Source organism: Salvelinus fontinalis, chromosome 34 (genome assembly GCF_029448725.1).
Source record: "Salvelinus fontinalis isolate EN_2023a chromosome 34, ASM2944872v1, whole genome shotgun sequence".
In the NCBI taxonomy this organism is placed as follows: Eukaryota; Metazoa; Chordata; class Actinopteri; order Salmoniformes; family Salmonidae; genus Salvelinus; species Salvelinus fontinalis.
Genome location: NC_074698.1, coordinates 38,925,400 through 38,950,553, shown reverse-complemented (window position 1 = coordinate 38,950,553; position 25,154 = coordinate 38,925,400). Strand labels below are relative to the sequence as shown.

The 25,154-nt window shown below is 45.7% G+C and overlaps 2 protein-coding genes and 1 long non-coding RNA gene across 6 annotated transcripts in view; 2 read left to right on the top strand and 1 right to left on the bottom strand.

The window, feature by feature from the left end:
• Positions 1-11,065, top strand: part of LOC129833877 (ras-related protein Rab-26-like) — a 101,834-nt gene extending 90,769 nt beyond the window's left edge. Inside the window, exons 6-9 of the mRNA XM_055898722.1 lie at positions 2,378-2,443; positions 3,713-3,769; positions 5,049-5,125; positions 6,962-11,065. Of these exons, the coding sequence (XP_055754697.1) occupies positions 2,378-2,443; positions 3,713-3,769; positions 5,049-5,125; positions 6,962-7,061 (300 nt within the window). The 3' untranslated portion in view covers positions 7,062-11,065. The remainder of the gene's footprint in view (positions 1-2,377; positions 2,444-3,712; positions 3,770-5,048; positions 5,126-6,961) is intronic.
• Positions 11,066-11,345: 280 nt separating this feature from the next.
• Positions 11,346-17,187, top strand: LOC129833875 (uncharacterized). Its single transcript, XR_008756131.1, has 2 exons — positions 11,346-16,067; positions 16,598-17,187. It is a non-coding gene; the product is annotated as an uncharacterized LOC129833875 (long non-coding RNA).
• Positions 17,188-20,217: 3,030 nt separating this feature from the next.
• The window catches only part of LOC129833874 (arf-GAP with dual PH domain-containing protein 1-like), a 36,987-nt gene continuing 32,050 nt past the window's right edge, over positions 20,218-25,154 (bottom strand). For all 4 annotated transcript variants that reach the window (XM_055898719.1, XM_055898717.1, XM_055898718.1 and 1 more), the window contains 5 exons: positions 24,254-24,337; positions 23,885-23,947; positions 23,255-23,326; positions 22,260-22,488; positions 20,218-21,748 (listed from right to left, as the gene is read on the bottom strand). In XM_055898719.1, the coding sequence (XP_055754694.1) occupies positions 21,720-21,748; positions 22,260-22,488; positions 23,255-23,326; positions 23,885-23,947; positions 24,254-24,337 (477 nt within the window). In that variant the 3' untranslated portion in view covers positions 20,218-21,719. The remainder of the gene's footprint in view (positions 21,749-22,259; positions 22,489-23,254; positions 23,327-23,884; positions 23,948-24,253; positions 24,338-25,154) is intronic.

Here is a 25,154-nt window from a genome sequence, read left to right as displayed (position 1 = left end):
TATCCTGAGTGTCTCTCCTCTCTGTCTCTGTATCCTGAGTGTCTCTCCTCTCTGTCTCTGTATCCGGAGTGACTCTCCTCTCTGTCTCTGTATTCTGAGTGTCTCTCCTCTCTCTCTCTGTATCCTGAGTGACTCTCCTCTCTCTCTCTGTATCCTGAGTGACTCTCCTCTCTGTCTCTGTATCCTGAGTGACTCTCCTCTCTCTCTCTGTATCCTGAGTGACTCTCCGCTCTGTCTCTGTATCCTGAGTGACTCTCCTCTCTCTCTCTGTATCCTGAGTGACTCTCCGCTCTGTATCTGGAGTGACTCTCCTCTCTGTCTCTGTATCTGGAGTGACTCTCCTCTCTGTCTCTGTATCCGGAGTGATTCTCCTCTCTGTATCCTGAGTGACTCTCCTCTCTGTCTCTGTATCCTGAGGGACTCTCCTCTCTGTCTCTGTATCCTGAGTGTCTCCTCTCTCTCTCTGTATCCTGAGTGACTCTCCTCTCTGTCTCTGTATCCTGAGTGACTCTCCTCTCTGTCTCTGTATCCGGAGTGACTCTCCTCTCTCTCTGTATCCTGAGTGACTCTCCTCTATGTCTCTGTATCCTGAGTGACTCTCCTCTATGTCTCTGTATCCTGAGTGACTCTCCTCTCTGTCTCTGTATCCTGAGTGACTCTCCTCTCTGTCTCTGTATCCTGAGGGACTCTCCTCTCCCTCTGTATCCTGAGTGACTCTCCTCTCTGTCTCTGTATCCTGAGTGTCTCCTCTCTCTCTCTGTATCCTGAGTGACTCTCCTCTCTCTCTGTATCCTGAGTGACTCTCCTCTCTCTCTGTATCCTGAGTGACTCTCCTCTATGTCTCTGTATCCTGAGTGACTCTCCTCTATGTCTCTGTATCCTGAGGGACTCCTCTCTGTCTCTGTATCCTGAGTGACTCTCCTCTCTCTCTGTATCCTGAGTGACTCTCCTCTATGTCTCTGTATCTGGAGTGACTCTCCTCTCTCTCTGTATCCTGAGTGACTCTCCTCTCTCTCTGTATCCTGAGTGACTCTCCTCTATGTCTCTGTATCCTGAGGGACTCTCCTCTCTCTCTGTATCCGGAGTGACTCTCCTCTCTGTCTCTGTATCCGGAGTGACTCTACTCTCTCTCTCTGTATCCGGAGTGACTCTCCTCTCTCTCTCTGTATCCTGAGTGACTCTCCTCTCTGTCTCTGTATCCGGAGTGACTCTACTCTCTGTCTCTGTATCCTGAGTGACTCTCCTCTCTGTCTCTGTATCCTGAGTGACTCTCCTCTCTCTCTGTATCCTGAGTGACTCTCCTCTCTGTCTCTGTATCCGGAGTGACTCTACTCTCTCTCTCTGTATCCTGAGTGACTCTCCTCTCTGTCTCTGTATCCTGAGTGACTCTCCTCTCTCTGTATTCTGAGGGACTCTCCTCTCCTCTCTATATCCTGAGTGACTCTCCTCTCTGTCTCTGTATCCTGAGTGACTCTCCTCTCTCTCTGTATTCTGAGGGACTCTCCTCTCCTCTCTATATCCTGAGTGACTCTCCTCTCTGTCTCTGTATCCTGAGTGACTCTCCTCTCTGTCTCTGTATCCTGAGTGTCTCTCCTCTCTGTCTCTGTATCCTGAGTGACTCTCCTCTCTGTCTCTGTATCCTGAGTGACTCTCCTCTCTGTCTCTGTATCCGGAGTGACTCTACTCTCTCTCTCTGTATCCTGAGTGACTCTCCTCTCCTCTCTATATCCTGAGTGACTCTCCTCTCTGTCTCTGTATCCTGAGTGACTCTCCTCTCTGTCTCTGTATCCTGAGTGACTCTCCTCTCTGTCTCTGTATCCTGAGGGACTCTCCTCTCTGTCTCTGTATCCTGAGTGACTCTCCTCTCTGTCTCTGTATCCTGAGTGACTCTACTCTCTCTCTCTGTATCCTGAGTGACTCTCCTCTCTGTCTCTGTATCCAGAGTGACTCTACTCTCTCTCTCTCTGTATCCTGAGTGACTCTCATCGCTGTCTCTGTATCCTGAGTGACTCTCCTCTCTGTCTCTGTATCCGGAGTGACTCTACTCTCTCTCTCTGTATCCTGAGTGACTCTACTCTCTGTCTCTGTATCCTGAGTGACTCTCCTCTCTGTCTCTGTATCCTGAGTGACTCTCCTCTCTCTCTGTATCCTGAGTGACTCTCCTCTCTGTCTCTGTATCCTGAGTTTCTCTCCTCTCTGCCTCTGTATCCTGAGTGACTCTCCTCTCTGTCTCTGTATCCTGAGTGACTCTCCTCTCTGTCTCTGTATCCTGAGTTTCTCTCCTCTCTGTCTCTGTATCCAGAGGGACTCTCCTCTCCTCTCTTATCCTGAGTGTTTCCTTATCATGTCTCTCCTCTCTTTTTCGTCTCCACCCCAGGCCTGGCTGACTGAGATCCATGATTACACCCAGCAGGATGTGGTCCTGATGCTGCTGGGAAACAAGGTGAGGTTTCCTGGGATAGGCCTGAACCCAGACGGACACACCTGCAGCCACACCAGGCGGCAGCCAAGACACAACACAGACACAACACAGACACAACACAGACACAACACAGACACAACACAGACAGACAGACACAACAAAAACAGACACAACATCCAAAAACAATAGACAGAAGACAACTAAAACAACTGTACAGTATACATGTAGTCCAGGACTTGAAGGACCTATTCACAGTATATCCTCATAGTATAACACTAAATCTACCTTTGAAGTGAGAATAGGCATTGGTCTGAAGCTCAAAAAGAAAGGAAATTCACACTAGCACCACAATGCCTACTCCATCCATGCTCTACCAAGGTTTTCCAGTACACAGCTTTGACCTAATACAGTAGCCATGTTGGTCTATTGTACTGTAAAATTACAAGTAGGCAGGTTGCAATCAATCTGGTTTTAACATTGAGAATCAATCTGAGCCTACTTAGGAACCCGGCGTCCGGATTCACTTGTATATGTTCAATGAGTACTGCAGTGTCTACTTCCTGATTCAAAACTATGTGTCCATTGGAACAATAGTTATTTCTTTTTAATAAAGTATTTTACCTTTATTTAACTAGGCAAGTCAGTTACTAACATGTATTTTTAATGACGGCCTAGGAACAGTGGGTTAACTGCCTTGTTCAGGGGCAGAAGACAGATTTTCACCTTGTCATCTCAGGGATTTGATCTTGCAAACTTTCAGTTACTAGTCCTACACTCTAACCACTAGGCTACCTGCCGCCCCTAGTCTATTTGAATTGCTCCTATCCCTGACACATCTGCTGCCAGATGACAACACAGACACAACACCAGATCAGCACATATGCAGGAGGGATGTAACAAATCACTGCTACTTTAATTAAGTCCCATCCACATACTGCTAGAACAGGGAACAGATGCTTGGTCCGGAAGTTTAGTCTAATCTAAACAGTCCCCACACACCGGGAATCATCCCCTCATTAGAATGCTCACACATCATCTAGACTCATTAAGAATTCTAGGTCTGATCTCATATTCTGTACGGAATGTGTTGTTTTCCATTATGTAACCCCCCTGGTACAATGTGATTTTAAGACAAACCCCTGCATTGATGATAGTGAGACGGAGGACTGAGGCTAGTCATGCCTGGTGGTGCTATCAGGGAATCTCTACCTTTCTCATCTCTCTCTTTTTCTCTTTCTGTCTTTCTTTCGGTCTCTCTCTCTCGCTTTTCTTTTTCTGATCTCTCCCCAGGCTGATGCCACGCAGCAGAGGGTGGTGAAGAGAGAGGATGGAGAGAGGCTGGCCAAGGTGAGTGTCACTTCAAAGAAATTAGTTAATACTAAGGAAGATGCTGATTGACTTAAGCAATGAACGACACAACAGTCCATTAACTGTTTCTCTCTCTCTTTCTCTCTTATATCTTTGTCCCTTGATCTAATTCATATTGATTTTCACCATTGGGAGGAAAATGCACCATCTGCAAAAATCAAAGTTAAATATCAAGAACAAAGGCCAGGTTTATGAGACATTACTTTACCATAGAACATGAATGTAGTCTGTCTGTGTACACTATCTTAGCACCAAAGATCACAGCCTGCTATCTTGCTTGTACAGGATGGACATCTAGTCTCCTTTTTCATGTTTTTGTATTTTCTCTATAAATATATGCATACAATACAACAGTGGGATGAGGAATATTTAGTTGAACTTAATTTCACAGCGATGCACTCTCAGATGAATACAGATACTGGTGCAAATAGGAACGTTGCAGGAAATGTGAATACACTTTCTTATTCCTCTGACTACTGCTGTGGAACACGGCTACAATACAAATATCAAGGTGCCTTGCAGACCTGGGTTCAGATACTATTTGAAATAGTATTCATACTATTCATACTATTCAATACTATTCATGTCAAATAGTTTTGATGGGCTTGATAGAGCTTGCTTTGCGCAAAAGAACCGATAAGAAAGTCCCAAAATTCCAAACCCCGCCCATCCGAATCTCCAGACAGGCTAAAGCAAACACTCAAACTATTTAATAGACTTCAAATTGTATTTAAACCCAGTCTGGTGCATTCCTCTAGGGCTGATAGCGTAAACCTGGAGAGAGGAACACATTAGCCTAGTCATTACTATGGAACTGGATGCTGAGACAAATCTCCCACGCACACCCTGCCTGAGGAATACTTAGTCACATAGCTAGTATCCCAATCTGCTCATTGGAATGGTTCTGAAGGTGCACACCCAGCAGTACTATAGTCACCCCAGGACACATGTGTTGTAGTGTCTGTATGATTTCCCTGTGGGTCTCTGTGTTGTTGTGTCTTCAGGGTGCTGATGGTGAACGTTAATACGGGTTTATGCGCAATATTCTTTGTCATTAGTTGCTGTGCCTAAAACACACACATCATTTGCTAGGGGGCAACAATGGTCTCTAATACTGTTACCATTAGCAACAAAGTAACCCCATCGCCAGGCTATCAGGGAGGATCTCTATTGCTCTAGACTAGCTACAAAGACACTCAAGACAATGTGAATGTGGAGTGTTCAACTCAAGATGCCCTGCCTGTCTGTTTCTCTGCAGGAGTTTGGGGTTCCATACATGGAGACCAGTGCAAAGTCTGGCCTCAATGTGGAGTTAGCCTTCACTGCTGTGGCCAAGTGAGTATGAAACTACACAGGGGTCCAGTCCAGAAACAAGCCCTAGCCCCTGTCCTCTAGCCTTTAGCCCCTTGCTCCTGGCCTCTAGCCTTCAGCCCCTGGCCTCTAGCCTTTATCCCCTGGCCTCTAGACCCTGGCCTCTAGACCCTAGACCCTGGGCTCGAGCCTTCAGTCCCTGGCTTCTAGCCTTCAGTCACTGGCCTTTAGTCTTCAGCACCTAGACCCTGGCCTCTAGACCCTGGCCTCTAGCCTTCAGTCCCTGGGCTCTAGCTCCTAGACCCTGGCCTCTAGCCTTCAGTCCCTAGACCTTGGCCTCTAGCCTTCAGTCCCTGGGCTCTAGCTCCTAGACCCTGGCCTCTAGCCTTCAGTCCCTAGACCCTGGCCTCTAGCCTTCAGTCCCTGGGCTCTAGCTCCTAGACCCTGGCCTCTAGCCTTCAGTCCCTAGACCCTGGCCTCTAGCCTTCAGTCCCTAGACCCTGGCCTCTAGCCTTCAGTCCCTAGACCCGGGCCTCTAGCCTTCAGTCCCTGGGCTCTAGCTCCTAGACCCTGGCCTCTAGTCTTCAGTCCCTAGACCCTGGCCTCTAGCCTTCAGTCAATCAATCAATCAAGTTTATTTTATATAGCCCTTCGTACATCAGCTAATATCTCGAAGTGCTGTACAGAAACCCAGCCTAAAACCCAAACAGCAAGCAATGCAGGTGTAGAAGCACGGGTCTAAGCCAGTCCCTGGCTTCTAGCCTTCAGACTCAATACCCTGGGCTCTAGCCCTAGACCCTGGCCTCTAGCCTTCAGTCCCTGGCTTCTAGGCTTCATCCCCAATACCCTGGGCTCTAGCCCTAGACCCTGGCCTCTAGCCTTCAGTCCCTGGCTTCTAGGCTTCATCCCCAATACCCTGGGCTCTAGCCCTAGACCCTGGGCTCTAGCCTTCAGTCCCTGGCTTCTAGGCTTCATCCCCAATACCCTGGGCTCTAGCTCTAGACCCTGGCCTCTAGCCTTCAGTCCCTGGCTTCTAGCCTTCAGTCTCAATACCCTGGGCTCTAGCCCTAGACCCTGGCCTCTAGCCTTCAGTCCCTGGCTTCTAGCCTTCAGCCTCAATACCCTGGGCTCTAGCCCTAGACCCTGGCCTCTAGCCTTCAGTCCCTGGCTTCTAGGCTTCATCCCCAATACCCTGGGCTCTAGCCCTAGACCCTGGCCTCTAGCCTTCACCACCAAGGCCCTGGCATTTAGCCTTAGACCCTGGCCTCTAGCCTTCAGACCCTAGACCCTGGCCTCTAGCCACTATACCCTGGCTTCTAGCCCCTGACCTCTAGCCCTTAGACCCTGTCCTCTAGCCCCTAGACCCTGTCCTCTAGCCGCTAGACCCTGGCTTCTAGCCCCTAGCCCCTGGCCTCTAGACCCTGGCCTCTGGTCCCTAGACCCTGGCCTCTGGTCCCTAGATCCTGGCCTCTAGACCCTGGCCTCTAGCCCCTAGACCCTGGCCTCTAGCCACTAGACCCTGGCCTCTAGACCCTGCCCTCTAGCCCCTAGACCCAGGGCTCTAGCCAATAGACCCTGGCCTCTAGACCCTAGACCCTGGTCTCTAGCCACTAGACCTTGGCCTCTAGACCCTGGGCTCTAGCCACTAGACCCTAGCCTCTAGCCACTAGACCCTAGCCACTAGACCCTGTCCTATAGCCTTCAGCACTGTGTTGATTAGTGGGATAGTTGGTTAGTTACTCTCTCTTGCTCACTCTCTATTAATTTACACTGTTCCACTTCCTCCTACTCGACTTCTCACTCCATTCCATCTCTTTGTCTCTTTTCCTCCCCCTACTCATCTCTTCCTTTCTCTCTCAGAGAGCTGAAGCACAGGTCTATGAAGGAGCCCAACGAGCCCAAGTTTAAGCTTCAGGACTACGTCAACAAGGAGATGAAGAGTGCTGGATGTGCATGTTAGATCACTCTCTGTGTGTGTGCGTGTGTGCGTGCTAGCTCGTGTCTTGCTCCACGTCAGATGTATTACACTCATAAAAGATGATGTTATATGACTACCTGCGGCCTCAGCCTGTGAGATAGAGAGCCAGTCATGTGCGAGATATACCTACGTCACTAACCACACAGTTTGCCCTTCCTTTGTCCTCTCTATGCCCTCTGAAAGAATCCATTATGTCCATATTCTAAGGTTATCTGTGAGGCGTCTCTCTCCTCACCTCTCTTCCGTCTCTCTTCACCTCTCTCTTTTCCTCTCCTTTCTCTCTCCTCCTGTTTTCTGGGACCCACTGCTCCACCTCCTTCTGCATCTGTGAATGTACTTCAATATCCAGCCATGACTCTTACCCCATCAGTGCTGTCTGACACTGTTAACCCTACGGCTGTCTGACCCTGTTAACCTACTCTGACCCTGTTAACCCCATGACTATCTGACCCTGTCAACCCCATGACTGTCTGACCCTGTTAACCCTGTGACTGTCTGACCCTGTTAACCCTGTGACTGTCTGACCCTGTTAACCCCATGACTGTCTGACCCTGTTAACCCTGTGACGGTCTGACCCTGTTAACCCCATGACTGTCTGACCATGTTAACCCTATGACTGTCTGACCATGTTAACCCCATGACTGTCTGACCCTAATAACCCTATGACTCTCTGACCCTGTTAACCTAGTCTGACCCTGTTAACCCCATGACTGTCTGACCCTGTTAACCCCATGACTGTCTGACCCTATTAACCCTAAGACTGTCTGACCCTGTTAACCCCATGACTGTCTGACCCTGTTAACCCCATGACTGTCTGACCCTGTTAACCCCATGACTGTCTGACCCTGTTAACCCCATGACTGTCTGACCCTGTTAACCCCATGACTGTCTGACCCTGTTAACCTAGTCTGACCCTGTTAACCCCGTGACTGTCTGACCCTGTTAACCCCATGACTGTCTCACCCTGTTAACCCCATGACTGTCTGACCCTGTTAACCCCATGACTGTCTGACCCTATTAACCCTAAGACTGTCTGACCCTGTTAACACCATGACTGTCTGACCCTATTAACCCTATGACTGTCTGACCCTATTAACCCTATGCCTGTCTGACCCTGTTAACCTAGTCAGACCCTGTTAACCCCATGACTGTCTGACCCTGTTAACCCCATGACTGTCTGACCCTGTTAACCCCATGACTGTCTGACCCTGTTAACCCTATGACTATCTGACCCTGTTAACCCCATGACTGTCTGACCCTGTTAACCCTGTGACTGTCTGACCCTGTTAACCCTGTGACTGTCTGACCCTGTTAACCCCATGGCTGTCTGACCCTGTTAACCCCATGACTGTCTGACCCTGTTAACCCTGTGACGGTCTGACCCTGTTAACCCCATGACTGTCTGACCCTGTTAACCCTATGACTGTCTGACCATGTTAACCCTATGACTGTCTGACCCTGTTAACCCTATGACTGTCTGACCCTGTTAACCCCATGACTGTCTGACCCTGTTAACCCCATGACTGTCTGACCCTGTTAACCCCATGACTGTCTGACCCTGTTAACCCCATGACTGTCTGACCCTGTTAACCCCATGACTGTCTGAACCTGTTAACCCTATGACTATCTGACCCTGTTAACCCCATGACTGTCTGACCATGACTGTCTGACCCTGTTAACCCCATGACTGTCTGACCCTGTTAACCCCATGACTGTCTCACCCTGTTAACCCCATGACTGTCTGACCCTGTTAACCCCATGACTGTCTGACCCTATTAACCCTAAGACTGTCTGACCCTGTTAACACCATGACTGTCTGACCCTATTAACCCTATGACTGTCTGACCCTATTAACCCTATGCCTGTCTGACCCTGTTAACCTAGTCAGACCCTGTTAACCCCATGACTGTCTGACCCTGTTAACCCCATGACTGTCTGACCCTGTTAACCCCATGACTGTCTGACCCTGTTAACCCTATGACTATCTGACCCTGTTAACCCCATGACTGTCTGACCCTGTTAACCCTGTGACTGTCTGACCCTGTTAACCCTGTGACTGTCTGACCCTGTTAACCCCATGGCTGTCTGACCCTGTTAACCCCATGACTGTCTGACCCTGTTAACCCTGTGACGGTCTGACCCTGTTAACCCCATGACTGTCTGACCCTGTTAACCCTATGACTGTCTGACCATGTTAACCCTATGACTGTCTGACCCTGTTAACCATATGACTGTCTGACCCTGTTAACCCCATGACTGTCTGACCCTGTTAACCCCATGACTGTCTGACCCTGTTAACCCCATGACTGTCTGACCCTGTTAACCCCATGACTGTCTGACCCTGTTAACCCCATGACTGTCTGACCCTGTTAACCTAGTCTGACCCTGTTAACCCCATGACTGTCTGACCCTGTTAACCCCGTGACTGTCTGACCCTGTTAACCCCATGACTGTCTGACCCTGTTAACCCCATGACTGTCTGACCCTGTTAACCCCATAACTGTCTGACCCTGTTAACCCCATGACTGTCTGACCCTATTAACCCTAAGACTTTCTGACCCTGTTAACCCCATGACTGTCTGACCCTATTAACCCTATGACTGTCTGACCCTGTTAACCTAGTCGGACCCTGTTAACCCCATGACTGTCTGACCCTGTTAACCCCATGACTGTCTGACCCTGTTAACCCCATGACTGTCTGACCCTGTTAACCCCATGACTGTCTGACCCTGTTAACCCCATGACTGTCTGACCCTGTTAACCCCATGACTGTCTGACCCTGTTAACCCCATAACTGTCTGACCCTGTTAACCCCATGACTGTCTGACCCTATTAACCCTAAGACTTTCTGACCCTGTTAACCCCATGACTGTCTGACCCTATTAACCCTATGACTGTCTGACCCTGTTAACCTAGTCGGACCCTGTTAACCCCATGACTGTCTGACCCTGTTAACCCCATGACTGTCTGACCCTGTTAACCCCATGACTGTCTGACCCTGTTAACCCCATGACTGTCTGACCCTGTTAACCCCATGACTGTCTGACCCTGTTAACCCCATGACTGTCTGACCCTGTTAACCCCATGGCTGTCTGACCCTGTTAACCCCATGACTGTCTGACCCTGTTAACCCCGTGACTGTCTGACCCTGTTAACCCCATGACTGTCTGACCCTGTTAACCCCATGACTGTCTGACCCTGTTAACCCCATGACTGTCTGACCCTGTTAACCCCATGACTGTCTGACCCTGTTAACCCCATGACTGTCTGACCCTGTTAACCCCATGACTGTCTGACCCTGTTAACCCCGTGACTGTCTGACCCTGTTAACCTAGTCTGACCCTGTTAACCTAGTCTGACCCTGTTAACCCCGTGACTGTCTGACCCTGTTAACCCCGTGACTGTCTGACCCTGTTAACCCCGTGACTGTCTGACCCTGTTAACCCCGTGACTGTCTGACCCTGTTAACCCCATGACTGTCTCACCCTGTTAACCCCATGACTGTCTGACCCTGTTAACCCCATGACTGTCTGACCCTGTTAACCCCATGACTGTCTGACCCTATTAACCCTAAGACTGTCTGACCCTGTTAACCCCATGACTGTCTGACCCTATTAACCCTATGACTGTCTGACCCTGTTAACCCCATGACTGTCTGACCCTATTAACCCTATGACTGTCTGACCCTGTTAACCTAGTCGGACCCTGTTAACCCCATGACTGTCTGACCCTGTTAACCCCATGACTGTCTGACCCTGTTAACCCCATGACTGTCTGACCCTGTTAACCCTATGACTATCTGACCCTGTTAACCCCATGACTGTCTGACCATGACTGTCTGACCCTGTTAACCCTGTGACTGTCTGACCCTGTTAACCCCATGGCTGTCTGACCCTGTTAACCCCGTGACTGTCTGACCCTGTTAACCCCGTGACTGTCTGACCCTGTTAACCCCATGACTGTCTGACCATGACTGTCAGGGTCAGACTAGGTTAACAGGGTCAAACAGTCATGGGGTTAACAGGGTCAGACAGTCATGGGGTTAACAGGGTCAGACAGTCATAGGGTTAACAGGTTCAGACAGTCATGGGGTTAACAGGGTCAGACAGTCATGGGGTTAACAGGGTCAGACAGTCATGGGGTTAACAGGGTCCGACTAGGTTAACAGGGTCAGACAGTCATAGGGTTAACAGGGTCAGACAGTCATGGGGTTAACAGGGTCAGACAGTCATGGGGTTAACAGGGTCACACCCTATTGACCCTGTTAACCCCATGACTGTCTGACCCTGTTAACCCCATGACTGTCTGACCCTGTTAACCCTATGACTGTCTGACCCTGTTAACCTAGTCGGACCCTGTTAACCCCATGACTGTCTGACCCTGTTAACCCCATGACTGTCTGACCCTGTTAACCCCATGACTGTCTGAACCTGTTAACCCTATGACTGTCTGACCCTGTTAACCCCATGACTGTCTGACCCTGTTAACCCCATGACTGTTTGACCCTGTTAACCTAGTCTGACCCTGTTAACCTAGTCTGACCCTGTTAACCCCATGACTGTCTGACCCTGTTAACCCCGTGACTGTCTGACCCTGTTAACCCCATGACTGTATGACCCTATTAACCCTAAGACTGTCTGACCCTGTTAACCCCATGACTGTCTGACCCTATTAACCCTATGACTGTCTGACCCTGTTAACCTAGTCTGACCCTGTTAACCCCATGACTGTCTGACCCTGTTAACCCCATGACTGTCTGACCCTATTAACCCTAAGACTGTCTGACCCTGTTAACCCCATGACTGTCTGACCCTATTAACCCTATGACTGTCTGACCCTGTTAACCTAGTCGGACCCTGTTAACCCCATGACTGTCTGACCCTGTTAACCCCATGACTGTCTGACCCTGTTAACCCCATGACTGTCTGACCCTGTTAACCCCATGACTCTCTGACCCTGTTAACCCCATGGCTGTCTGACCCTGTTAACCCCATGACTGTCTGACCCTGTTAACCCCGTGACTGTCTGACCCTGTTAACCCCATGACTGTCTGACCCTGTTAACCCCATGACTGTCTGACCCTGTTAACCCCATGACTGTCTGACCCTGTTAACCCCGTGACTGTCTGACCCTGTTAACCCCGTGACTGTCTGACCCTGTTAACCTAGTCTGACCCTGTTAACCTAGTCTGACCCTGTTAACCCCATGACTGTCTGACCCTGTTAACCCCGTGACTGTCTGACCCTGTTAACCCCATGACTGTCTCACCCTGTTAACCCCATGACTGTCTGACCCTGTTAACCCCATGACTGTCTGACCCTATTAACCCTAAGACTGTCTGACCCTGTTAACCCCATGACTGTCTGACCCTATTAACCCTATGACTGTCTGACCCTGTTAACCCCATGACTGTCTGACCCTGTTAACCCCATGACTGTCTGACCCTGTTAACCCTATGACTGTCTGACCCTGTTAACCTAGTCGGACCCTGTTAACCCCATGACTGTCTGACCCTGTTAACCCCATGACTGTCTGACCCTGTTAACCCCATGACTGTCTGAACCTGTTAACCCTATGACTATCTGACCCTGTTAACCCCATGACTGTCTGACCATGACTGTCTGACCCTGTTAACCCTGTGACTGTCTGACCCTGTTAACCCTGTGACTGTCTGACCTTGTTAACCCTGTGACTGTCTGACCCTGTTAACCCCATGGCTGTCTGACCCTGTTAACCCCGTGACTGTCTGACCCTGTTAACCCCGTGACTGTCTGACCCTGTTAACCCCATGACTGTCTGACCATGTTAACCCTATGACTGTCTGACCATGTTAACCCTATGACTGTCTGACCATGTTAACCCCATGACTGTCTGATCATGACTGTCTGACCCTGTTAACCCCGTGACGGTCTGACCCTGTTAACCCCATGACTGTCTGACCCTGTTAACTCCATGACTGTCTGATCATGACTGTCTGACCCTGTTAACCCTGTGACGGTCTGACCATGTTAACCCTATGACTGTCTGACCCTGTTAATCCATGACTGTCTGACCCTGTTAATCCATGACTGTCTGACCCTGTTAACCCCGTGACTGTCTGACCCTGTTAACCCCGTGACTGTCTGACCCTGTTAACCCCGTGACTGTCTGACCCTGTTAACCCCGTGACTGTCTGACCCTGTTAACCCCGTGACTGTCTGACCCTGTTAACCCCGTGACTGTCTGACCCTGTTAACCCCGTGACTGTCTGACCCTGTTAACCCTGTGACTGTCTGACCCTGTTAACCCTGTGACTGTCTGACCCTGTTAACCCCGTGACGGTCTGACCCTGTTAACCCCGTGACGGTCTTACCCTGTTAACCCCGTGACTGTCTGGCCCTGTTTACCCTGTGACTGTCTGACCCTGTTAACCCCGTGACTGTCTGACCCTGTTAACCCCGTGACTGTCTGACCTTGTTAACCCCATGACTGTCTAACCCTGTTAACCCCATGACTGTCTGATCCTGTTAACCCCATGACTGTCTGACCCTGTTTACCCCATGACTGTCTGACCCTGTTTACCCCATGACTGTCTGACCCTGTTAACCCCATGACTGTCTGACCCTGTTAACCCCATGACTGTCTGACCCTGTTAACCCCATGACTGTCTGACCCTATTAACCCTAAGACTGTCTGACCCTGTTAACCCCATGACTGTCTGACCCTAATAACCCTATGACTCTCTGACCCTGTTAACCTAGTCTGACCCTGTTAACCCCATGACTGTCTGACCCTGTTAACCCCATGACTGTCTGACCCTGTTAACCCCATGACTGTCTGACCCTGTTAACCCCAAGACTCTCTGACCCTGTTAACCCCATGACTGTCTGACCCTGTTAACCCCATGACTGTCTGACCCTGTTAACCCCATGACTGTCTGACCCTGTTAACTTTTTGACTGTCTGTACCCTCTATTACCCATAGAATGACTGACTGTAAACCTCCATGCATAAATTCCTCCATGCATAAAATCCTCCTAGTCCCTGTGAGATCTTCAAATTCGGCCTAACTGGTCATTTTCATGGTCCTTCGAGCCAGATAGTGTACAATTTCCTGGACCACTCCGCATTACCCTACTGACCCCTGTATTTAACCTTATCTCTGACTGACAACCTCTTATCATTGACCATCTGGCTATGCGCTTCCAGAATCTCTCATGACCGCAGCTGCCCGTCTAGCTCACTCAAACTAGCTGATCTAGAACCACTCAAACTAGCTGATCTAGAACCACTCAAACTAGCTGATCTAGAACCACTCAAACTAGCTGATCTAGAACCACTCAAACTAGCTGATCTAGAACCACTCAAACTAGCTGATCTAGAACCACTCAAACTAGCTGATCTAGAACCACTCAAACTAGCTGATCTAGAACCACTCAAACTAGCTGATCTAGAACCACTCAAACTAGCTGATCTAGAACCCCTCAAACTAGCTGATCTAGAACCACTCAAACTAGCTGATCTAGAACCACTCAAACTAGCTGATCTAGAACCACTCAAACTAGCTGATCTAGAACCACTCAAACTAGCTGATCTAGAACCACTCAAACTAGCTGATCTAGAACCACTCAAACTAGCTGATCTAGAACCACTCAAACTAGCTGATCTAGCTACTGTTTTAGCCTATTTCTTTTTAAATGACTTTTTGATGATTTTTTTGCTTAACAAGCACCTTGAGATTCTGTCTGTAATGAAAAGCACTATAAAAGTTTAATCAAATATTATAATTATCCCTGGTTGACCCCATGACCCTTGCAGTCTACCTTCCTATCACTGTATATATCCTGGGCTATGTCCCAATTATCACTCCTTTCTCACAAAGTGTGCACTTGTTTACTTCCCTTCACTGATCTGAAAGGGTTAGTATGATTGGTATAGAAAAAACATGATGGAAACTAGCCCATACCTCCACCAATCCAATGCTTTTATATTTGTGGTAAGTAGTGAACAAGTGCACACTTCAGGAAAAATATGTTTATTGGGACACCACTTATATCCCCTATAACTGAATAAATCCCCATCACTGTCTTACTCGGTTAAACTCAGCTGTCACTTCTCCTGCTTGATCCAACGTGTTCATAATAAGAAAAGGAAAAGTGAGAATGTCTTGCAGAGCTCATTGTATGAATGTATTCCTGTACAGTATCTGGATGAATGTATATATTGTATGTAGTCGAATGTGTAGTCAGGTCATTGTCAGTTGTCAGGCTGGCTCAGTATCACAGTACAGATGTAGGATCTTAATTTGAGCCAGTTCTTGACCGCAGGAAAATAATCCAGCAGCAACAGGAAATGTGTATTATTATGTGATTTAAAATTAATGGACATTTTTGTAGGGGTTGATACATTTTAAAGTCTGACATTTTAAAGTGGAAATTACAATCTTTAGAAGCCTTTTTAAACCTTGAATACATTACACATTTGCTTTTCCTGTTATGCAGGAAAATTCTCAGCGACAAAGAGTGATCAAATTTAAGATTCTACATCAGTAAATCGTATGTTCAGGCCTTTTCAGCCAACTTCAACTCACCAGCATTCTAATCTCCTACAGTAGTATTCATTTATAACAAGCATTTTGCTAAAGATCACCCAGAAGCGAATGTAGTGAAATGTATATTCAATGTTAAAGTTAAGACATTGATGGAAAATGTTAGAATTGTAGTGTCTTACCTGTCAATCAAAATAAAGGCAGATTTGAATTCAGTGGCAATTTCAAAATCACTCTGAAGTCCAACAAATCTAAAGTAAATACAGTTTTAGAAATAGATTATGGTTAATGCATACATCTATTTTTCTGGTGGAAAAATACTTATTACGATGTACAAAATCTTGAATTTATTTAAATTGGCTTTTCCTGCCAGTAAATGTTTGGTTGAGCCTTCGGTCCGTAGATCTCTTGTAGTTGTGTTAAGTGTAGACCTAGCTTGATAACGAAGCTTTGAACCTAGATGTAACAGTATAACTTTAAACCATCCCCTCGCCCCGACACAGGCGCGAACCAGGGACCCTCTGCACACATCAACAACTGACACCCACGAAGCGTCGTTACCCATCGCTCCACAAAAGCCACGGCCCTTGCAGAGCAAGGGGAAACCCTACTTAAGTCTCAGAGCAAGTGACGTAACTGATTGAAATGCTACTAGCGCGTACCCGCTAACTAACTAGCCATTTCACATCCGTTACACTCACCCCCCTTTCAACCTCCTCCTTTTTCCGCAGCAACCAGGGTCACGGCACCAATGTAACAGTATAACTTTAAACCATCCCCTCGCCCCGACACGGGCGCGAACCAGGGACCCTCTGCACACATCAACAACTGACACCCACGAAGCGTCGTTACCCATTGCTCCACAAAAGCCACGGCCCTTGCAGAGCAAGGGGAAACCCTACTTAAGTCTCAGAGCAAGTGACGTAACTGATTGAAATGCTACTAGCGCGTACCCGCTAACTAACTAGCCATTTCACATCCGTTACATAGAGAGAACTCAAATGAAGCAAATAAAAGCATTTTTTTGTGAATTTTGTCTAAAGTGTTGTACAGTAATTTGGAACGAAATATACAATAACGAAGAAAGGGGAAACCAATAATATGTTGCAATATCTTTATGACTAGGCTATTGTTTCATGTTTGAATCATCAATACTCTTTTGCTGCCTATTTTTTGTAATATATGTATATGGTGAATGTTATGTATATAAAGTGTTTGTCATCTTTAAATGTTTAATCAGGGTCATATCTTTTGAAAATCTTCAAGGATTTTTTGTATTTACATGACATTATTTTTATTTTCTTTCTTAACCACAAATGAAGATGTCATGTTGTTTGATTCTCATCTTTTATCAGTTCTCGGTTAATAATCAGTATTTCACAAAGATCCTTCATGTTCTTTCAGTGTATTACCATCAACATCCATAGAAGCAGAATATTAAATGTACAGTATTTACATAACTTGAAATTAGATGTTCAGACAATGTATTGTTATACCTTCATGAGATGTTTTACTACTTTTCAGTGTGCAACGACTTTCTTCTCAAATTAAAGTTCAATACAATAAAGATGACAACAAAATACTTGGGACTCTTGATCTAATCCAATGTGTCTCAATCTCTCTTTGTCACTTAAAAAGAACACATTTAAAGTCATGGGAGTTTCTCAATTGGGAAAGTCTGTCCTCTTCTCGAATCCTAAGTACTTTTCTCTTTCATGACCCATAAAACGAAAAGAGGTCTACATATGGCGACCTCTTTTCGTTTTATGGGTCGAGTGTCAATTTGTTAATAGGCGAACGGAGTAGTGTCCTCAATAGCCTTCTCCCAGCGAGGAAGCACAAATATATCCTCTCGGCTCCGTATCGTAGAAGCGCTTTGAAATCCGCCACAAAATCAGCTATTTTCTTCTCGGAAGAGAAACGCATGCTCACGTTTAAAACTATATGCTACTAAATCTGTTGTCTATAAAATGTCTGGCTACATTTCTTTTTAACACTTTACAGATATTTTGGGATTCCACTCTAACTGATGGTGCACGAGTGAAGGGAAGTCTAATTTAATACAAACACATTTGTGTCCACGTTTTCCACCAGGAGAGGGCGGCGTAGAGGACGCGAGGAGTCGAGCAAATCCAATTGAGATTCTCCCCATGTAAAAATCAGAATAAGAGTGTGTTCATAGTTTTGACTTTGTCTCCCTCTGCTGGTAAAGATAAGTTACAATATATGGATAGAACCTGTAGCCAGGATACCAAAAAGACATATTAGAATACTTTAGAAATTCATCCTTCCATGTTTTCCTTTTAGATGAGCAATTTCTGAAGTATTGGAACAGGGCCCATAACGTCAACTGACATATTAAATAGTATTTCTGAAGTATTTGAACAGGGCCCATAACATCAACTGACATATAAAATAGTATTTCTGAAGTATTTGAACAGGGCCCATAACATCAACTGACATATTAAATAGTATTTCTGAAGTATTTGAACAGGGCCCATAACATCAACTGACATATTAAATAGTATTTCTGAAGTATTTGAACAGGGCCCATAACATCAACTGACATATTAAATAGTATTTCTTCACTGGAGAAACCTATTCAAGTAATTCACAATTCTCCCTTTCAAATTTAGTCATTTACAGCTATAAAATACAAAATTTGGTTTCTGTACCTGCAGTGCTTGTCAGAATGTTAAGCTTCACAACACAAAGCAATAAATAAATGAATATACATCTGCACCAATACAAAGAAATGAACAAGGAAATACATCCACAGTATCAATGTCTGTTTTGGAAACGACTAGAGAGACAGAGCAGTTATTATTCACTAGAGACACAAAATGGCCCTATCACATTCAGTCAGTTCCCACTGGCCTTGAAATGTATTATTCAGTCCAGTCTCAAAAGAGAAGAAGGAAAATATTCACTATCAACTATCAAAGCAGCATACCATTAGCTTGGTCCCAGATCTGTTAGTGCGGTTTTGCCAACTTGAGAATGGCCATAGCACTTGTCAAGACCGCATTAACAGATCTGGGACCAGGTTAGCATATCATGTCATTTAACAAACAAGGTCCACATCACACTCGTACAATCAGTCCAGGAGCCAACATTACACATATACCAGCTGTATCTCTTTTGTAAATGGTCAAGTTATTTTCTCACAACAACTGTAGGACAGTTAGGAGAACATTCATATGACTTTGCATTGGGCCGATTTACTGAACCTTCTCATCAATGACCTCAAATACTAATCTGCACTATACTGCCTTTGCACTATGTACACCTCTGTACACCACAGTATCCACAGCAGGATCCCTCCCTCTGCTTATATAGATATAGCCCCTCTGTAAATGGTCTATTCCCACTGTAATCAGCCTATACTCCAGTGTGATGTTTTATGGTTACTGTTCCGATGTCTATGTGTCTGTATTCTGTGTGTATATTGTCTACTGCTGGCAGCACCAAGGCACATTCTGGGTATGTGTAAATGTACTTGGTGAATAATGGTGATTCTGATTTGTATGAAATGGCCCCCTGTTCCCTATAGTGTACTACTACTAGCAGAGCCCTATAAAGGTGCTTTATAGGGAACAAGGTGCCATTTCAGATGTACTCCTGAGTCCAACGACGCAGAAAGATAAAGTGACTAAGAGGGTGGAGTTGGCACAAAGCTGAGTCTGGAGATACATGAGGCAGGGTCATAGAGATGAATAGAGGGTGCACTTGCCAGAAAATCTGTTTTATCATGTGCAGCGCCTAGTGCTGAGCGATTAATCGAAATGACGGTTATTTTTCGTTTATTAAACAACTAATTGACGACATCGGTTAAATGATTTGAATTCCATTTTGTTCGGGTTACACAGTTTCTCTAGAGATAAATTGCATACAGCCTGAACTGTGCAATATAGTAGGGAGTTGTAGTTTCCAACAGGGCTAATATTCTACATAGTTTAGTGCATAAAACATGGTAATTAACTACAATGACCATAATCCATTGCGAATCTTCTTGTCCTATTTGTGTTTCTTTTACAACTGCTATGGAAGAGACAGAAGAATGTGTGATCGTGAGGTGATATAGAGAGCAGCTGCTGCTTCACAAGGTATGTCTACCTGAACATACATGATCTAAGTGATTGATAGTTGGTATTCAGCAGTCATAAAATATGCCTTATTTACTTTAAAGAACTACTAAAATTGGGATTTTGTCAGACAGCATAGGCAGCAGCTCTATAGAGATGAAATGATGACTTGGAATGAAATAATAAAGTAATCAAATGAAACAAATGTAATACACAATTTAATATTTGATTAAAGTAATGTGAATAAATGATGGGTAATAAAAGTGATAAGCAGTAATGGTCAGTCACTACCTTCATGGGAATTTTATTAATTTGTTTTATTCTGTGTTGTTACAGTATTCAACCCACATTATGAATAGCGCATTTAATGTAAAAAATACTTGATTATTTTCTTATCTAACCGAAACCGAACCGACCTCAAAAAGCACTAATCACTCAGCACCAGCAGCGCCATTGAAGGGTGTAACGGCGGTCCTCCTCCTCTTCATCTTCGTAAGAGGAGGAGTATTGAGGGAACCAAGGCGCACTGAAGTTTGAACACATATTTATTTAACAAAACAAGAAAACGATCGTGAACCTAAATAAACGATGTGCACACACAGGCTACAAACGTTTAACATAGACACGAACTTGTATAAACTAACAAAACAACAAAACGGTGTAGACAGACCTATACGACGAACTTACATCAAAACAAGAAGAACGCACGAATAGGACAATTAGACTACACAAACCGAACAAACCGTAACAGTCCCGTATGGTGCAAACAATTACACAGACACGGAAGACAATCACCCACAACGAACACTGTGACAACGCCTACCTAAATATGACTCTTAATTAGAGGAACGCCAAACACCTGCCTCTAATTAAGAGCCATACCAGGCAACCCAAAACCAACACAGAAACAGAAAACATAGAATGCCCACCCAACCTCACGTCCTGACCAACTAACACACATAACAAACTAACATAAATAGGTCAGGAACGTGACAAAGGGTATGTAGTCAACTTGGTGGGACTTCCTATGAGTTAAGGAGGTCAACATAATTCTGGGCTCTCTTTCCAACTATACTGAACAAAAATATAAATGCAATATGGTCCCATGTTTCATGAGCTGAAATAAAAGATCCCAGAAATGTTCCATATGAACAGAAAGCTTATTTCTCTCCAATTTTGTGCACACATTTGTTAACATCCCTGTTAGTGAGCATTTCTCCTTTGCCAAGATAATCCATCCACCTGACAGGTGTGGGATATAAAGAAGATGGTTAAACAGCATGATCATTACACAGGGGCACCTTGTGCTGGGGACAATAAAAGGCCAATCTAAAATGTGCACTTTTCTCACACAACACAATGGCACAGATCTCTCAAGTTTTAAGGGACCATGCAATTGGCATGTTAACTGCAGGAACGTCCACCAGAGCTGTTGCCAGTGAATTGAATGTTCATTTCTCTACCATAAGCCATCTCCAACGTTGTTTTAGAGAATTTGCCAGTATGTCCAACCAGCCTCACAACCACGCCAGCCCAGGACCTCCACATCCGTCTTTTTCACCTGCGGGTGATGAAATGGAGGAGTATTTCTGTCTGTAATAAAGCCCTTTTGTGGGGAAAAACAAATTCTGATTGGCTGGGCTCCCAAGTGGGTGGGCCTGTGCCCTCCCAGGCCTCCCATGGCTGCGCCCCTGCCCAGTCATGAAATCCATAGATTAGGGCCTAATTTATTTATTTCAATTGACTAATGATCTCTGTAAAATCGTTGAAATTGTTGCCTGTTGCGTTTATATTTTTGTTCCTTATATATGGGCAGGATTTGGGGTAAGGCGGAGTCGAGGAGTATGGCAACAGGACAGTAACACCACACTCTGTAGTCCTCTCTCCCTCCTCTTTTACTGCTCTGTGTGGTTTATCCTTAATTGTATATATATTTTTCTCCTTATGAGGAGGAGAAGGATCCTATTTGTCTGTCTTCATCCAGAGGATATGTCCAGCCTTCCTCTTTTTCCTTATTGTCCTCCTCTTCTCAGGGCTTGTGCTTAAAGTTGGCCTCCACTAGAGAGTGAGAGAGAGAGAGACTAAATCAGTCACTTAACCAGGTACCAGGAGAAATCAACTGTGTAAAATAGAGTGGTTCAGCTCCACATAAACTGTCATAGCCTCTACTGCCATGAACTCAGTGGAAGCATATAGCTGTCAATTCACCAATCAGCAGAAGGGCATCACATGTATTAGCGAGAAATATCCACCAACGGAAGGTGATTAGGTCACTATTAGTATGCTGGACACCTTACTCAACATATCACCCATAGTAAAAGACCCCAAATATTATTCAACTAAGGGGCAGCAGGTAGCCTAGCGGTTAAGAGTGTTGGGCCAGTAATCAAAAGGACGCTGGCTCGAATCCCCATGCCGACTAGTGGGAAAATCTGTCTATATGTCCTTGAGCAAGGCACTTAACCCTAATTTCTCTTATAAGTCGCTCTGGATAAGATTGTCTGCTAAATGTAGAAAATGTATATGTTTTCCTTGGACAAATCCTGGGTAGAGCCATGTGAATGGTTACCTGCATATTCCTGGGGCAGCATAGGTCGATTCACCAAACCCTGAAAGGCAGCCATCCAATCCTGCTGCTCCTCCTCGGTCTCGCACGTAAACAGGAACTTCCTGTCGGGTGTTACTATGGTGATGCCAAACTGCCAGTGGTAGCCCTGGGTGGATGGGGGAAGTCCGGGGAGCACAGTGTAGCTGTTCTCCTTACTACCAATGAACACCTCACCGCGCGCATAGGCATCCTCACAAAGAAACAGAGAGGAGACTCAGTGTGTGGGAGAGGGGGAGAGGTGTGTGTGTGTGTGAACGTGTTTAACTATACTTGTGGGGACCAGAAGTCTCCATAAGAATAGTAAACAAACCAAAATTTGACCAACTGGGGACATTTTGTTAGTTCCCACAAGGTCAAATGCTATTTCTAGGGGGTTTAGGGTTAAGGTTAGAATTAGTGTCAGGGTTAGAATTAGGTTTAGGTTCAGGGTTAGGAGCTAGGGTTCATTTTAGGGTTAGGGTTAGATTAAGGGTAAAGGTTAGGTTGTTTGGTTAGGGTAAGGGTATGGGTTAGGGTTAAGTTTAGGGTTAGAGGTTAGAGAAAATAGGATTTTGAATGGGACTGAACTGTGTGTCCCCAAAAGGTTAGTTATACAAGACTGTGTCTGTGTGCACCTGTTACGTGTGTAATGTGTTTGTCTGACCAGCCACATTGTATATGAGGTCCAATAAATCATTTGGGTATGTTTGTTTGCATAATATGACATGCAAATAACATTAGTTCAGTACCACTGTACTATAAGTGCCATACTGCTTTATATGACTTGTCATAAGAACCAATGAACTGCTTTTAATGGGTATTATGCATTTATTATCAATCAGAGCTGTTATCAGTCATTTTGGAGCCTGTTGAACCGTAAGCCCTAAATAAAGTGTTACTAATAGTACTGAAATGGTACAGCACCATCTCTTTGACCCATATGACATGGCACCTCATTCACCCACTGACTATCTTACCAGAGGACCCTTGAAGTACATGAGTCTCCTGTCATCCATAGTGAACCATCTCTTCTTGAAGCCCTCTGTGTGCTGTAAGAGGGAAACAGGAAGCACAGAGGTTGAAGGAATTAAAGAGGCTGTACAGAAGTTCAGTTGTTAATGATTCACCTAAATATATTGTCTTTCTGTCCAATGAGGTCATTTCTGGGCAATATGTCTGTCTATTTAGGGGACACCTCTTAGTTCCAGAGCCCCCCCCCCCCCCCCCCCCCAGACAGAAAAGAACCGTATAACCTCTTTAATGAAGAAACGTTATTTACAACTGTGATAATGCACTATTATTGTACTCTCTTAACTAATGGCTTTCTTTGCTTACATACAGGATCACATACTGGAATAACAATACATTATCCACACCAAGCAGTACAAGGCAAGCATTCAGCTCACAGGCCCTGAAAATATACTTGGCTGCGGTTGTACATGGCCATTATTAATGCGGTAGGTTTGTGTGGTACAAATTAAACCCCATTCGCAGTGAAACCTGATGGGCTGATGAAGTTAGAAGCATTAAGTGCTGTGTCACAAAGTAACTAAAGTGTAAGTAACTAAAGTGTAAGTAACTAAAGTGTATGTATTAAAAGACTTCACCTTTGGACCCGTCTTCTCCATGTAGCCTTCCTTGATGTAGTTTCGTGTTAGCTTTGGCACCAACTGGACGAATACATGAGAAGAAGGAGAAATGTTTTATTCTGTGACCATGTGAGGGTGTGTGTAGCCAGTCCCAATTCCCTCGCTACCCCTTCCCATTGGCCCTAAGCCTTCCATGTTTGCAGATCCATAAGGTATAAGCAATATGATGGAAGATGCACCCCTGGGATATGCAAACATTGAAGGGTTATGGACAAGGAGAAGGGGTAGGGAGCAGAATTAGGCCAGCTGTATATAAAGCTGTGTATACTAGAGAGGAAGGGACTGGGGGATTAATGAGAGAATGATGAGATAATGAGAGAGACTCACATCAGCGTGGTGGGCCCCAGGGAAAGCGACCTGTAGGTAGTGAAATCTGGCTGCTCTGATGGCGTTGAACCAGTCCACCATTTCCTTAAAACACAACAGACATGCTAACATGATCTGGGTCCTGTTCAATGGGCATGAAACGGAAGGCAACTTTTTGTGCTACCTACACTGAACACGACCCAATCTCCATACACACTGACACCCGATAGAGACTCTTTCCTGGCAATAATCCACCATTACTGTGAACAGCAGTCGACTGTGATTTCAGAATATTTCCTACTGGGTTTAGGGTGCATTTAAAGGCATGCAATTGCAACGTATGTCCTGCAGAGGGAAATATACTCCTGCTCAGCTGCCAGCCGCTTCACAACACAAATGCTTCTGACAGTTGATAGACAGTCCACTCCTGGGTGGTGTTCTCCAGGAAACAGAAGAAAATGCTTTAAAACTGAGTGAACCAGGGAGGTACTTACTGAACTTGACCAATAACAAATGCTCATTTATGTTTTCCGTTGAAAAATGTTTTGCTACAGTGTGCTAAACAAACATGACCAAGATGAATGTAATTTCGTGGGACTGCTGTGAATGCAAATGAACCATTCCGGAGCATGCAGATATCCAGAGCAAGTCAAGAGAATGTACTTGATATGGGACTGTTGACCTGCAATACTCAGGGTCGTGTTCATTAGACACCAAACAGAAGAAAAACGAACTGGAACAGGGAGGGACTACTTCAACTCATCCAATAAGAGACGTCATTTTCGTTTCTAGATCCGAATGTTCTTTTTTATTCTGTTGTGCACCCTAATGAACATGAGTCCAGGAGTCGACTGTACATTCCTGACTGTCTATTTGTGTCCAGCAGCAGCCAAGCGAACACCCAAGGACCACACAACATTGC